Source organism: Neopelma chrysocephalum, unplaced genomic scaffold, assembly GCF_003984885.1.
Source record: "Neopelma chrysocephalum unplaced genomic scaffold, ASM398488v2 Primary Assembly neopelma1_84, whole genome shotgun sequence".
Lineage (NCBI taxonomy): Eukaryota > Metazoa > Chordata > Aves > Passeriformes > Pipridae > Neopelma > Neopelma chrysocephalum.
The window spans coordinates 5,100,774-5,116,366 of record NW_020897746.1 but is presented as its reverse complement, the minus strand read 5'-3'; the positions used below and the strand labels follow the sequence as shown (position 1 = coordinate 5,116,366).

The following is a 15,593-nucleotide window of genomic DNA, read 5'->3' as shown; positions in this document are numbered from 1 at the left end:
GGAAGCAAAAGTGACTTGGAAGCAGAATTTGTGGGCTCTGCAGAGCAAGGCACCTCTGCCATGGTGGCTTCAGGGGAGCCTGCTGGGAGCTGTGCTCTGGGCTGCAGCTCTTGTGCTCCCCTGGGCTGTGCAGGGAAGCAGGTGGATTTGGGAGCAGGGTCCATCATAAGGCAAATGTTACTGACTCCACCTCCACATGGAAAGCAAAAGCTCTGGCACACAGTTCCTTGACTGGAAATTACTCCTAACAAATAATCTTTGTCAAATATTGAGATAGCATATGTCAGGTGAATGGAGTCAAGTTTCAAAGAAGCTATTTAAAGGCTTTATTCTATGAATGCTTCCCTTCTAAAGCATTTTCTCACTGAAATGTTTTGCCAGGTTGGGATTTTTCGGTGGTTTTTTCATTTCATTAATGAATGTGGATTTTTCGACTTCATTTAGCTTGAAAAGTAAAAGGCAGTGCCAACTACACAAGTTCTTTATTTTGATAAGATGCTTGAGGAATGTCTCAGGAGTTGACTCTTTCATGACTTGTTCTTCCTTCCCTATTTGTCTGTGGCAATAGTATCTCAAAGTAGGTAGATTTGTAAAGCCTGTACATAAGTGTCACCAGGGGTCAGATGGATAATTTTTTTTCTGATGGTGGCTTATTTCTGAGCTGCTGTGCTTCTATTGGTATCTAGATCATGGTCCCTACAGGTTTTTCTAAGTTAAATTTCTTACCCTGTACTGGGCACTTTGCCTGGAGCTGTGTATCAGAGCTGGCAAACAGGATATGGCTGTAGGAAATGTGCTTGTTTCAAGCTTTCTCTTGGGATTCTTCTCTCTCACAATACAAGAAAAAAATGGGAGGAGGAGAAATAAAAGCACTGTACTCCTGTTCCCTTGCCTTCTCTTCCCCAGACTCTAAATGCACTTGACATGCACCCTGTTTGCTGCCTTCAGCCTGGTTGCACACCAGCATCAGGCAGATCTGGTGAGCAAGAAATGAAACTGTGGTCGTCATGCACTTTTAATATTAAATGAGAAGTTCTTGGTGTTCTCTTCCCATTAGCGCTTCTGATCTTTGTGGAAAAAGCAAGAACATAATTGGTATCATGTTCCTTTAAAAAGGAAAAGAAAGAAAAAGAAAGGATAATAAAAAAGCACATGATCTAGGGTTTGCAGTTGTCTTTCTCTTGCTGCCTGCATGTAGACGTTCCACCTGCTTGCTCTGGCACGACCATCTTCTCTGTCAGCTTAGACAACTCTTCTAACACTTTATGCTAAGTTATAGTTTTTTTCCATCATGCTCAGCCAAATGAGGCTGTTGATATGTTGGGACTACAGGAGATATTCTGAACTGTAGAGGGGGGGGAAATTACAAAAGCTTATTGCTGGTGCTTGCTCAGATGAGAGAAATCCACTGTAACAGCTGTTGCAGCAGCAGGTCCACTGGCTACTGGTGGAAGGACTGTACTGGAAAATTCCCTGCAATAATATCTTCAAACTAATCCACTGCTTGACAACGGTGTGACTGATCTATAAATTTTGTGGGTGGCAGTTTAAATTGGTGTTAAATTACTTTATGTGCAAGCAATCAGGTGAAGTAGTTGGGAGAGAGAAGAAATTCTGCAACACAAGAGAGTTGTCTGAAAAAAAGAGAAAATGTTGAGGGGTTGGTACTGTGGAAGCTTCTGAGCTAGGTTGTTTTTTTTTTTTATATTAACTGGAAGTCAGTGAAAAATGAAGCTGTAGGTCTCAGTTGGCTGCAAGTCTGGGAAGGCAATTAAGCAGTGGCAAATGTGGCATCAACTTCCCCACTTCCTACAATTTGCATCTTAGTTAAAGCATCAGGGACTGGTTTCGTATCTTTTCTGCCTTCCTGTTGCAGTTTGAAGTGCACCTGCACTGACATATGCAACTGCTTCTACCAGAAATTGATGGTTGAATTTGTGCCTTGTGGTGACAGTTAATGCCAACAGTTACATTGGATGTGAGCGTTGCACTGGATTTATGGATCTCGTTTCAGGAAGGACTTAGCGAGCATTGTTATAAGTCAGTCCATTCTTTCCATTAAATAAAGCTGTTCTGGGCAAGCCTTTCCAAACTGGAATTCATCAGTCTCAGATTCATATTGTTTTTGCTTCCTTCCTTTAATCTCTGTTCCATGCTGTGAGGATTGTGTTTGGTTGTTTTTATTTTCCATGGAACCTGAGCAGGCACTGGTTTTTATGAACTGTATGGAAACGCTCTAGGACTGGAAAGATGGTCTGTATTTCACCTCAGTGAGGTGAAAGCTTAAGCCAGAATGCAGCATCTTCCTTATTCATGTACACACACACTCCCCTTCAGCTTGTTCTTCTTCTTTAACTGATTGTGATACATGAAAACCAGCAATCTGGGTGCTTATCAGTCAGGCTCTTGCAGGCAGCGTCATCTTGTCCAGGGCTTGAAAAAAGCATTTGTCTTGGGAAAGTGGAAACAATGAAAAACCTTTTCCTGAACTCACACAGGAATGGTAATCTCATAACTGTTATTGGCTATCAGTGAGCTGATGTGCACAATTGTTCTCAGAGGCACAGAAATTGTGATTTATGTTAGTGGTCAGTTAGAAGCTTAAAAAGGTGTTGGGGGGGTTCTTGTTGGGGTTTGATTTTTTTTTTTTTAAATTAATTTGGCTTTGCCCACAGCACACTCTTCAGAGTCTGCTCTTTATTAGTCTCCAGATCAGGGGAAAGGAGTCTGCCTCCTGCTTGTCTTTGTCTTTCAGTCTTCTTCCAGCTTGGCTCTGAACCACCACGGCATCCCTTGACTCCTCTCAGTGGGTCTGCTGGAGCAAGGCCCTCTGGCTTTAGGCCCTTAAACAGTTGATCTTGTGAGATGAAGGCTGCAAGAGATGGCAGCCAGAAAATCAACTTGCTGAGTGCATGATAAAGTACAGTACTGCCTTTTTTTTTTTTTTTAAACTCAGTTAAGCTATTCTTAGAGATCATCATGTAGTGCTAGATGGGGTAAAATGACTGGAGGAAAAAAAAATTAACACAGAACATTGTGGTGTTTGTCCTGAGTTTTGTATTTCTACAATGGTAGAGAGAATTTCCAGCATAAATAATGTGTCCAAGCTGACTTTGTGCAAGTAGCAAGGGGCTGGCTGCAGAAGTAAATTCAGAGATGCTTCCACACAGATTTTCAGAGGTTGTGCTTGTGGAAATTTTACAGTATAGGTGCTGCTAGTGAAGTCTTAATTTATTGAAAAAATAACAAGGTTTTCAGAATTTATATGGAAATGAACCCATTAAATTTTGCCTTTAGCTCTGGGATACTTGAAGTCTCTACTAATTTCATATATTTACTCTGATAGAGAGATTTCCCCTGGCTTGGAACCATTTACCTGCTTGGTTTTGTGCTCTTCGTGTGAGATACTGATACATAATGTGGTGGGTATTGGTGATGTAATCTATAAAAGATCAAAAATCTAAGAAGATCACTTTTGCCTAAATATGGATTTAGGCAACTTCCCTATTTAAAATTCAGTTACCTTCCAAATTTTCCGTTGTTTAAATGCTTTGGAATTCCTTTACAAATCTTTCATCCACGCGTAAATATTTCTTCGCTTTCATAACCAAAAGGTAGGAACTGTGCAGTATTTATTGTACCTTATTTTTCCACTTGGTGATTCTCCATTTCATTCAACATAGTGTATTAGATTAGATCTCCAGATTTTTTTTTTAAATGCTGTCTTTTCTAATTGGTTCATTGTATTCAACGTGTGTCTCAGACTTAATTTAGTCTAAGGGAGTGCAGAGCAGTTCTTTTTGGGTGATTGGGTTTTTTAGGCTGTCCTACATTCTGGATCTTCAGTAGATACTCAGAGGTTTGAACAGGACTTCTTAAATCTCACATCTGCCAAACTTTGGCCAAGTTGTTGCTGCTTGCCTCAGTTTTCAACAGCAAACTGAGCAAATATGAACAAGCACTGTAGGAGGAGTCGGTCATCCCTTTGTTTTCTGAAGGCTTGAAAGGAGTTAATGAAAAGCTGTGTTGATGTCTTCAGCTTGTTAATGATGGAGCAGGGGGTGTAGGTGCACAGTAACTCATCAGTAAGCAGAATTCATATCCCCTGGGCAGTGAGGTGTGGCTCTGATGCGTTGGTGAACGTGTTTGCTTTTGCTTGGTGTAGCTCTGGGCTTTCTGATGTCTTGGCTGTGGCCTGGGGATGTGGGGACCAGACTTGCTGGAGCGGCTGTGGTGGAACGAGTGTGGGCGATGGGAGCCAGGGGAAAACACAGTGGGGCCTGATAGGACTGGCTTGATTTAGCCTCTTGCAAGTGGGGCAGGCTTAAAGGATGCAAATTAAAGAACAAACTTGCTTCTGATGAAAGCAAACTCACTGATGATTCTGGAAATTCTTAAAACGTACCGTTTAACACATCTGATGTTTTTGGGCATTTTTGTCTGATGTACATAACAGGAGAGGTTTGGGCCATCAAAGAATCTCTCAGCATATTCATTCATGTTTTCTGAGGACTGTGTGCTTATGCTTGGTACTAAGTCCAGACATCTACAGGAGACTTGAAAATGGGCTTCTGGAAATGTCAGAAAGGCAGCATAGACCCCTGCAAACCTGTCAGTGTCCCAAATAAGAGCACAGCATTCTTGGGGGTGCTTAGCACATGTCTAATGCAACTGAATTTCCCTTGCCACTGGGATTCTTAAGTTCCTGCTTGGCAGAAATACTGGTGATTTGGGGGATTTTTTTTCTCTTGCCTTTGTGTTCTTGGATGGTAAGAGAACAAGTGGGCAGAAGGAGATGGGAGGGATAATGGAATAATAAATACAGTGCTGGGTACGAGGAAGGATAAAGAGGTGCTCAGGGATATAGCCTGTGTCTTCCTCTTCCCTCTCAGTCCACTTAAAACTTTCAAGAGATAAGAGCACAGGATGTAATTTAGTCAAGGCTGGAACACAAGCAGTTCCCTCCTTTCCCTCAATAAACATTTGCTTGTTGTCTCAAACCAAGGCAAGAAATACTTGTAATTACCCATCTAGCAAATTCTTCCCCTAAAGGCAATAAAGCAGCTTTCTGACCACGTGTTTACTGCTCCTGAGTCACTGTATGTGCCTGGACATAGGTTACCTTGCATCTGTGGCTCTGTGAACTTCTCCAGCCTGCATGTTCATCTGAGCTTGTCCTCACAGCCCATTAATTACCACAGAATTGTCCCCACTTTTCCAGTGGTGACCTGAAGCTCACTGTGCTAATGTCACCTCGATGTGGTTGAGGCCACCCACGTTATATCCTACACCATGTCCATGTAGGTTTGTGGAGAACACAGCCTACATTCCCTGGATTCCTGTCCAGTGCTCTCCCCAAAGAGAGCTACTTCTTTTGGCATAAATTTTCTGCTTTGAAATGTCATGCTTCTGTTCAGATTTTTCTCTGCCTGTGCTGTGGAAGAGATGTTGATGCACACACCAAGTGCATTATCGAGGGGTTGGAGCTGTAACACTACAGTCCATCTCAGAGGGGCCTGGGGCCTCGCCAGCTGGCCAGGGAGAAGATGCATGTTCCTTTGTGTACTTCTTTCTTTTTCTAAAATAGCTTTAGCCTTGTATTTCTGTGATCCAAGTGTACTAATGGAGAAATAGGGCCTTTTTTTTTTTTTCTTCCATGAATGGCTATAAAAAGTGCCTTGTAGCAGTTAGTGCCACACAAAGAATTTGTTTTTCTGCTTCCAGAGGGCTTTGGCTTCTCTGAAAATAGGTGGATTTTCACAGTGAATTTGGCACAGGCTGTTCCCACATCTGGCTTGGTGACCTCGCTGCTCTCCTCTCACCTGATGCATCTCTCACCTGACTGGAAATGGAGTAAAGGAGGGGGTTAGAGAGCGGTTACTAAGCAGCAAGGAGGCAGCATTATGTGTGTGTCAGGTTGAATGAATAGCTTCAGTGTTTGGAGGCACTGAGGAATTTTGGACACACAGTCCAGTGAGTCACAAAAGGTCTTTGGGAGGGAGGCAGGGGGGAGAGGGCAATGTTGGGATACAGCTGGTACTGTTTCAGAAACTTTGTTTGTGCTGAACTTGATATTGCTTATGACTCTCCTGGGGTCTCCCAGAAACACCAAAATATTTGGACATTGGTCTCAGTATGGGGAAAACATATTGAAGAATGTCTTATCCTACATAAAGCCTCCTGCTCAGCACAGTGTGGTGCAAACATCTGCAACTGAAGTGGGGATTAGCTGTGTTGGGAAGATCTCCAAGCAGAGCACTACAAGTCAGTGGAGGTTGCCCTTGAGTTTCTGGTAGAGCAGGTTGGTTATATCCCTCCTGGAAGGTAGCAGCCAAGAGAACTGACAGTGGGAAATGGGAATACAGAATCTGCATCACCACCACGCTCCCTGGCATTTTGGTTTGGGGGGGGTTTGGCAGCCAAAGCCCTGAGTGGTGCAACTGCAGAAACAAATTCTGGCACCACACACACACATCTGGCAAACCTCTGCATCCCAGGACCCTGGAGAGGCTGATCAGGTGCTGCTCTGAAGTCGTGGTGCTCTGGCAGAATCTCAGCTATTTCCTGAGATTCAGTGTTCCTCTTGGGAATACATCAGGCTGACCCTGCATCAGCCTGTGGTTGGCATTCCCAGGACTACAGTAGTTTTCTGTGGGCTGGATCCAGCTTGTTTAACTGTATTTACTTAACTGTGCTCCAAAACATTGGCTATTGGCTGGTGCCAAGGACCAGTCACCCAAAATGAAGAATCTGTGGTTTGATCTGTTTTGAGGAAAGGCTTCAAGTACAACAGTTTCTGCAAAATTCAAAAGGAACTGAGTGTCCAGGACTCAGTGAAACAAAGCCTTAATTCCTTCATTAAATTTAGATTCTAGCTTGGAAAGGACATGGAGCATCCTGTTAGGCTTTGACTCTCATGGTACAGACATTGCCTTCTTATCTAATAAATTGTGTTTCATTCTTAATTGTTATTCTTTTGTCTCAGATTTAACGTGTAAATTTCTAAAGAAATGAACAACATAGCTTTTTAGGTTGGATGCATACCTTGACTAAAATATGTTTCTTCCTCCTTTCTCCCAGGAATTCTCAGAAGTGGAGAAAAGAGATCCTCAGGAGCTAGTTGGTAAGTTCACTCAGAAGTATTTATTCACACGTTCTTTTCAAACTAGACTTTCTAAACCCTGGCTTGTAAAAAGCACTTTCCCTCTGTCCTGGCAATGCTGTAGTTTCAGATTATTGCCTGCAATGCTTTATCTCACTGGAATGCTTTCAGTGAAGTCTTGTTTTGGGAGAAAGGCACCATGCCTTAAAATATGAAAATAATGTCATGTATTATATGTTTAAAACATCTATGTAAAGGGCAGTGTTGGTGTTTTTTGAAGTGATCTTAAACACAATAGAATAGCTTTGTCTAGACACCTCTGTGAGATCCAGTGGAACCAGGAATGTTGTTCTGTGGCTTCAAAAACTTATCAAAAGTATCCATATTTAGATATGATCCACTTAAAGATTTATAGCTGCTGTGCTGACAGTGTACTGCATGTGTTCTAATGGTTACTAAAACTTACTTGATTTTTGTGGCATTTCACTTATTTATTGCACCATTATTAGATTTGGAAAGCCCAGGATTGTCAGCTTGAAATACAAAATCCTCTCTTGGTCTCTGTGGAGCTGTACAGAAACTGTATTTTATATTTCATCTGTGACTATCTTGAACTAACCCTCTGTTCCTGAGGTTACTAGTATAGTTGTGTGGTATCATGTAATAATATCATTAAAAATTAATGAGTTTGGAAGTTGCTTCATCTCTCAAATCATCTTGTCAAGGCTCAAGCATGGTATTTCACCTATAAAGTGTGATAAATGTAAATTAAAACAGCAAATACTCACATGCTAAGCTGTGGCTCCTACAGCAGCCATCACTCTGAAGCTTTGGAGTTAAGTCCTTTTCAGCTGGCCTGCCCAGACTTTGCACCAGCCCAACTGTTATATTGGATTTTCAGCCTTTAGAGGGCAAAACTGCTTTAACCAGTCTCATCGTAAAATGCAACAGAAATGTTTCTCCAGTCTACTGATCTGCCTCAAAATGCACACTAGAAGCATGGGTGAGGCAACAGAATTTGGGGTAAAAAGTAAACAGGAATGTCTGAAAGCCCACTGCCCTTTTAGTCTCTGCTTCACATATGGGTGAAGGTCTGCAGTTGTAAAGCAGTGCAGTGGGAAATCCTTTCTTAGTGAAGGTGTTATGCTCAGGTTATGATTTTCTTAGTCTCTTCCCCCAGTGAGTGTTCCATCCACAGGAGATCAGAACACTGAATCTCAGTTTGTCTCATGATGGCCCAGATTTGCACACAGGCTTAAAATCTGCACAGAGGGCACTGATTAGTGTCACAACTCATGAGTGGACAGTGTTGGTGAGTCTGAGACCTGGATTGAGGTCTCTTTGCACTCTTACCTTTAATATCCTTTCCCAACAGCAGCACACACAGAGCAGTGGGTAGGCTGGCTTTGTGCAGAACCAGGTTATGAGAGGTCAGATACTTGCCGTGCTGGATTCTGGAGGTCTGTTGCATTAGACCATATCTTATCTGGCTGAAAAGGAACTGTTGCAAGAGCCTCCTGGTTGGTGTAGCCTGACAACCACTCCCTTTCTGAGAACTTGGCCTTTCAGAATTAGACTTCTTTAATGGAAAAAGTGCAGAATTTTCTGACACAAAACAAGTAACTTCCCCCATCTGAAGGACATCTAAAGTTTTGTCTGTCAGTATATGGAAGTCAAAATCATCCTCAGACAGTTTTCCACAACTGATTTTTTGTATTAAAAACTTGTGGGCCTGCCCTTCTCAGAAGGTAACCTTGCATTTTTCAGCGTCACCTTTATTAAAGTCTATGGTTGTGCAGTTGCTTAAGTACAGAAGAAATGTAGGCTCCTGCCAAAAATCCTGTTTCTGTTTTACCTCCCCCAGATGCATTTTAATGTCTGTGTGCTCTGAGCTGCTCTGGGAGTGGGAGCCAGCTGAGATCCATCTTCACTGCTCTTTTTTTGTTTTGTTTCTTTCTTTTTTCTTCTTTTTTTTTTTCCTGTGAGGCATCCAGCTGGATCCTCTCCATGATCTGCTTAGTGCATGCTAGGTGAGCACTGGAGCTGGCACAAAGAAAACAGTAGGGATGAGCAGCTGGGAAGGGCATGGTTGTCCTGCCTTATGCTGAAGTAATGATCACATAATCAATGCCTGAAAAGAATGGGAGGGAAAGTTTTAGCCTTAACTGCCCCATGGTTGAGAAGGCAGTACATGTGAAGCTTATTTTGATAGATTTCTACCTCAGCATTATCCTTTTGGGGTTTTTGTGCTGCTCTGAACAGTTCATGGTGCTGGCAGGGCATTGCAATTGCTGTTTCCTGCAGCCTTGCAAAATAATACTTTTAGGATGCAGGTATTTTTGCCCTGAAGTTCTTTGCAGCATGGTTGTTTACCTTTTGGACTGTAAGAAAAGTTCTCTGCAGCCCTCAGGACATCTGAGCACAAACTCAGTGTTCAAAAGAGTAGAAAGTATGGCTGAGTTGCAGGTCTCTTTCTACATTTCTCAGCCCACAGAGCAGAAAGGGAACTAGTGTCCTTCCATGGATGGGTGACTCACTGGCATGTTGTTGCCTCCAGTTTTTCCCTCTGATTTGGCTGTTCTGGTGCCAGGAAATCAGAAACCCACACACCCTGGTTTATGCCAAGCAGACAGAGTGCCAGAGAATGCAGTTCTAGAGACCAGGCACCACCGGTTCGTGTGTCTCCAGGGGAAACCCACATCCCTCTGATCACCCTTTCCAGGTCTTTCCTTGGTTTTTTTTGCCTAGTGTGACCTTTAGAAACAAACTGGCACCTGAACTGCCTCTAATCCCTTGTGACTGCGTAAAACACAGCATTTTGTGTTGGACCTTGAAAGGGATGGGAGTTCTTTATCCTGCCTGGGGAGCAGCATTATTCCAAGAGCACTGAAGCAAGATGCTTTACCAGACCTCAGATGATCCACACCTTGGTCTGTCCTGTACACCCATTATACTCTCTATTCTTCTGGTTTTCTCTGCACCAGGGAAACATTCTTACCCATCTGTAGGAAACAAAGCTCCTGTGTGCCCTCCATCCGTGTCTCCAGCACAGCCTTTGGACTGAGAGCAGTCATTTCCTTCTGGAAGGAAGGGCATGGTTTGTGCTGTGACACTTTCTCTCCTGCTATGCAGATTGTCTCTGTACTGTTGGACATAGGTCAGATGACCCAATTATCTCAAACTGAAGCAGATTTAATGTAGCATTTCCATTTAATTATCTGCCCCACCAAGATCTGTCATGCAATTATCCTTCATTGACGACTGAGAGGCTGAATCTTTGCTAGGTACACCCTAAGTGCTGGTGTCCAGCAGCAGGATGCTTTGAGAGGCATTTGCTCTTACTTTCTTGAACCCTCATCTGAATTTTGGGATCTGCTTCATGACCTTAGTTCTTTGTCTGGACTATAAATCTGATTCGGGGGAGATATTTACTTACTGTGAGCCAGAATCTGGGTGTGCCTGGACTGATTAATTGTGCCAACAGCCAACTTCCTGACGTCTCCGCTTGGAGATCCTCTAGGCTGGGAGCCTGCAAATCACAGACCAATTAGAGGCTGCAACCAGTGTCACCTGTGACTCATGTAAATTTAAAACTTTGATCTTGGCAGGAATAACAGGATGCACAAAGCAGTTGGATGTATCCGGTGAGGACACACCTTGTTGCTGGCTGTTCATCTGCAGTTACTGCTGTATAGATGTGTTTTCAAAGTCCCAAGGGCAGCTTTACACCAACATGTTTTATACAGGAGCCCGTGGCCATATATGCAAGTTCCAGGATTATTTTGAATGATCATCCCAGTTGCCCTTTCCTCTATGGAAAGAACTGGTGGAAAGATGCTGCAGAATCAGCCCTTCTGCTGTCTGTTAGGGGAGGGAGTTTGAGGGCTGCTGGAGGGCATGGATAATTTGTACTTCCTTACTGTAAATGAGCCCGAAGGCATTAAACTCATCCTTAAACTCATCCTTTTCTTCTTAGTGATGTGGCATGTCAGTCTGGCTGCAATGTGATGAAAGAATTGAGTAATGCTGAATATTTGTGCTCGGTTTGTGAGGTGCACGTAGCCTCTGGGCTGACTCAGTGTTCAGCTACGTACAGCTACGGTGGGATTGCAGGAGACAAAGATGCATTAGTTCTAGTTCCTTGTAAGCTGTTAAGAGATGCTTTCCCCCATCAGTATAATGTTGATAAATGATGGCTCAAACAAGGGAGGAAATGAGCACCAAAACCTGAAAGTCATGCATCAAAATATATTGTCTCATTGGGAGCTCTTGTTCTGCCTCCAGTATTATTTCTGTTTCAAGAGAGCTTTGAATGGGTTACTGAACATTCACTTATGACTTTAACTTTTTTTTTGCTGGTTAGACAGAGGTCTTGCCCAGAGTTCCTGAGTTTATGACCCCACGGTTCCCACAAATGTTTTGTTTCTCCGTGGCTCTTCTGGTCATCTGCAAAGACAGGGAGCCTATGGGATGTCTAGTCTGGAGCTAGGCTTGATTTTTTTGAAATCTTTTTTTTAGGTTCTTTCTTTGCCTTCAGAAGTCTGTATTTAGTGGCTGTTTTTCTTTTTTAATGTTTCTGCTGATGCTGTGAATCTCTTAAGCCATTAATCAGCTTTCACCTTTCCCAGCAAGCCTAGTGTGCCGTGTATTATGCTCCTGTCTTTAAGTTCCTGAAGCTCTAATTAAACCAGAGGCTTCCCCATCCCACCAGCATCTGTAACCTATAACAAATGTCTGCCTTGTTGTCAGGGAGCTCCCTTTGCCTGCCTTTCTGTTGGGGCCCTGGCAAGCTTTCCTTCTTCCTTAGAGGCACCCTCTTAGTAAATGCCAAAGGACACTTTTTGTTCGTTACTGGCAACTGCTGAAGGATTTAACCCTCAGCAACATCTTGATCAAACAGAATGAGTGGTCGCCTGCCAGCTTTGCATCTCCAAAGGATGTTGTCCTTAGTGCTTCACATTTTTACAAAAGACATGGAAACTGTAGTAGCACTGATCATGTGTAGTGTGGCTTATCTGTAGCCTCAGCTCTCCTGAGTTCCAACACCAGTGTCTGTCCTTTGGGCCCTTCTGGCCTTTATTCAGAGGAGCTGAGCTCAGTGAGCTGGAGCTGCAGTTCAGGCAGCTTCTACTGAGCAGTGTATAGCTGAGGAGCTGACTTGGTTGATATGACCTCTGTGCTGCTGTCAGGTCTCTTATCCACTGCAGACCAACTCTGGAATGTGTTCCTTGTACAAACTATGCTTGAAAACAGTCCCAGCTGCTTAAAGGTGGCACAAATCTCTGCTCCAAGACTTGGCCAGAAAACTGCCTGGGTTTCCCATAATAGTGGGAAAGTAGCAAGCAATAGCGGGAAGCACAGCAGTTTCTTTTGCTGATAACTCTGTAAACTAATCTTTAGAGGGCAATCAGGTACTTTAATAGTATATCCCAACACAAACAGCTATAGAAATCTGGCAGACTGTGCTGGTCTGTTCCCAGTCCTGCAGAACGAGTTGTTCCTTCTCCCAGTAGTCTGTCTCTGTAAGCAGAGATCAAAGTGCCTGTTAAGGAAATGTTAACTTAGGGATGAAATGTAATTTCTTGTGGTTAATTCCTGACAGCCCTGGGGATGGTTGTTCCCTTCTTGAACCATTTAGGTTCCTCTAGGTATGTCTTGATCTAAATAGGACCCAAAGTGATTACCTCCCCCAGAATGGCAAAGAGCCAGGCTGCATAGAGTTGATCCTGTGATCCTCCACATGCATGGTCTGATCCTCTCTCCAAAAGTGTCCTGGCACAAGCTTTGGCACAGGCTCCAGGTTACCTGCACTGTTCAGAGCAGGATCTGAAGGTGTGTGGGAGACCTGGAGTAGTGCAGGACTGGGTATGTGGTGCACAGTGCAGGGGTTCAGGGATCCATACCATGACCAAACCTTTATTCCTCTGAAGATTCTTTGCTTTTGAGGATCTTATCAACAGTTGCAGCTGGAGTGGGAAGTAGCTTAGCTTTTACATTTCCATTTGGGGACAAAGAGACCCCTGAAAATGAAGCTTTAGGCATGGGTATGACACAGAACCACAGTTGGAGGTAGTTATCAATAAAACAAGCATCTTATCCCTCTTGTAACTTTTAGATTAGTTGCTTCTTGCTCAGCATCTTGAAAACACCACGATTACCAGTTGTCAGCGTTCCCATTACCTTTGCCTGTTGATTCCCAATGACAGAGTGGTGCCAGCAGGGACATAAAACAATTTAATGACTTGCATGGCTGAAACTCCCTTCAGTACTGCCAGAACTCATGCCCACGTTGCTCTCTCCAGCTTCTTTTTCAGAGAGAGTGCGGAACATGTCTCCAGATGAGATCAAAATCCCTCCTGAGCCTCCTGGCAGATGTTCTAACCAGTTGCAGGTTGGTATAAGTCCACTTCATTCTTTTTAAAGGTTTCTAGTTCAGTAGGGAGAGGGGATGTTTGCAACTTCTGCTCAGTATTTTTGCACAAGGCAGAATTCCAGTATTAAAGCTGGGTTTTACCACACTGAGTTTATGAATGCACTGTGTTAATGCTTTAGGCTTTATAGCAGTTCTAGTTTAGGAATACCAGAGTAGCTTAGAGCTGTTTTCCAGTCTCTGTGGGTTATTTATGCTTTAAAACAGCTCTTGGTCCCACAGAAGCAATGTTTACTGTGAAGGCTGCTTTCCTCTTACCTCAGCAAATCCAGCTCTGTAGAAAAGAACAAATCATTGTTTTCCATACAAGCCCAAGAATCCCCTAAACTGGAATAGATGAGGCAGCAATGACTGGATTCCTTCTCCACCTACATTTCTCTAGATGATAAACATTTAGAGGGAAGGCTGGTAACTTAGAGGCAACAAAACAAGACAGATGCATGTCTTCTCCAGTGCACGCCCAGATAATTGCAGTGGCCAACTTTGCAGTAACCTGCTGTGTTCTCCTCCTCATGGAGTGCAAGTGAAAAGAGTAGGGACTGCTGTTTCCAACCACCCATTTGAGTTTTATCTCCAGTTTTCTGCCCAGTAGAAATACAAGTAAAGAATCACTTCTGGAATGCTCTATAAAGTAGCTCCTAATGTGCAGTGGTGATTCAGAGTGACTCACCATCCAGATGATGCTTTCTTCTTCTCCACACAGTGTACCTGGGCACACCCATCCCTCCTCTGGTGCTGCAGGAGGATTTTACTGTTCTGACATCAATGAACTGGGGTGCGTTAGATCTGAAGAATGCACAGAGCTTGAGAGAGTAGACAGAATAAAGCAGAATTTTCCCCCTTGCACAGCAGCTTACTGTGTTAAATCAAAGGGGAACTTGTCCTCTATTAGCAGGTCAAACCACATCTTAGAGCACTTTGAGCAAGGAGATGGGATTGTTCCTCAGAGATGCAAAATGTTCTGGGCTTTTCACTGGTGACTTGCTCTTTTGTCAAATTCTTCCTGTAATAAACTGTATCTTGAACTCTGCCAAAGGGAGTATTTTTTTTGTGAAGTTGACTGAGTAGTTCCCAATCTGTAGACTTTGTGAACCATATTGTTACTCCATGGGGAGAGGCCAAAAGGGAACACCTATTCAATCACTTCTACTCCCCAAATTCGCCTTTTTGTGGTTGTTCCTTCAAGTCTCACAATGTGTGTGCTGGATGTGAAGATTGTGTGATTTCCTCTTGCTGATTTTTTGACAACCCGATGAAAATTTATCTTACAAAGTTTTTTTTTTGAGATTGTTGAAATAGGAGTTTCATATCAGCTCTTAACAATCCTCCTTTATTCAGGCTTCAGCAAGCCCTCAGACAATAGTCAGTTCTGTGTTTGAGTTGACTGTCCAGGGAGGGAGACATGAACTGACTTATCCAGAAGCAACAAAGGCAAATTGACTCAGCTCTCCCATCCTGAAAGAGTGAAGGCCCAGCCTCTGGTCTTGTTTAATATGAGAAATTTCTGTCCTGAAGACAAGATGACAGAAATTACTGAGGATATTCTCCTACTAGTACCACTTAGCTCCATGTTCCATCTGAAAGTTCCTGCCTTTGCTGTCAGCATCACTAGAGTGGGAATACTTTTAAGTACTTTTATCCACCTTGCTGAGGAAGAAAAAAATCATGTTTGATTTGAAAGCTTTTAGTCTCTTTGGAGAGTAGACTGCTTGACATTTCCAGTCTAATTTAAAGTTGCCTTTTGCAGGAGCTTGGGACTTCAGTAAGTTATCCACAGGCTTTGTAACTATGTGAGTGATCTGCAAAGAGGAGCTGATTCCATCTGGCTGGTCACTTGTACCAAAGCAGGGATTTACAAGTGCATTGTTCCCAAGAGTGTTTGGCTGCCAGTGGGCACCACCAGCAATCCCTGATGATCACACTGGGTTTAGTTCTGCAGCAGAACTTGGCTCTTCTCATCTGTTACCCAGGCAGAGCCATGAGCTTTGCCTTCTGGGCAGTGCAGCCCAGCACACCTGAGTCTGAAGGTGGGTGTGGTGGTTCCTGCAAGCTGTGGGAGAA

At 43.3% G+C, this 15,593-nt stretch overlaps 1 protein-coding gene across 2 annotated transcripts in view; it reads left to right on the top strand.

Moving 5' to 3' along the window:
- SAP30BP (SAP30 binding protein) overlaps positions 1-15,593 on the top strand; it is a 30,085-nt gene that overhangs the window by 9,469 nt on the left and 5,023 nt on the right. For both annotated transcript variants that reach the window (XM_027691955.1, XM_027691953.1), the window contains 2 exons: positions 7,081-7,123; positions 13,405-13,493. In XM_027691955.1, coding sequence (XP_027547756.1) covers positions 7,081-7,123; positions 13,405-13,493 — 132 coding nt within the window. The remainder of the gene's footprint in view (positions 1-7,080; positions 7,124-13,404; positions 13,494-15,593) is intronic.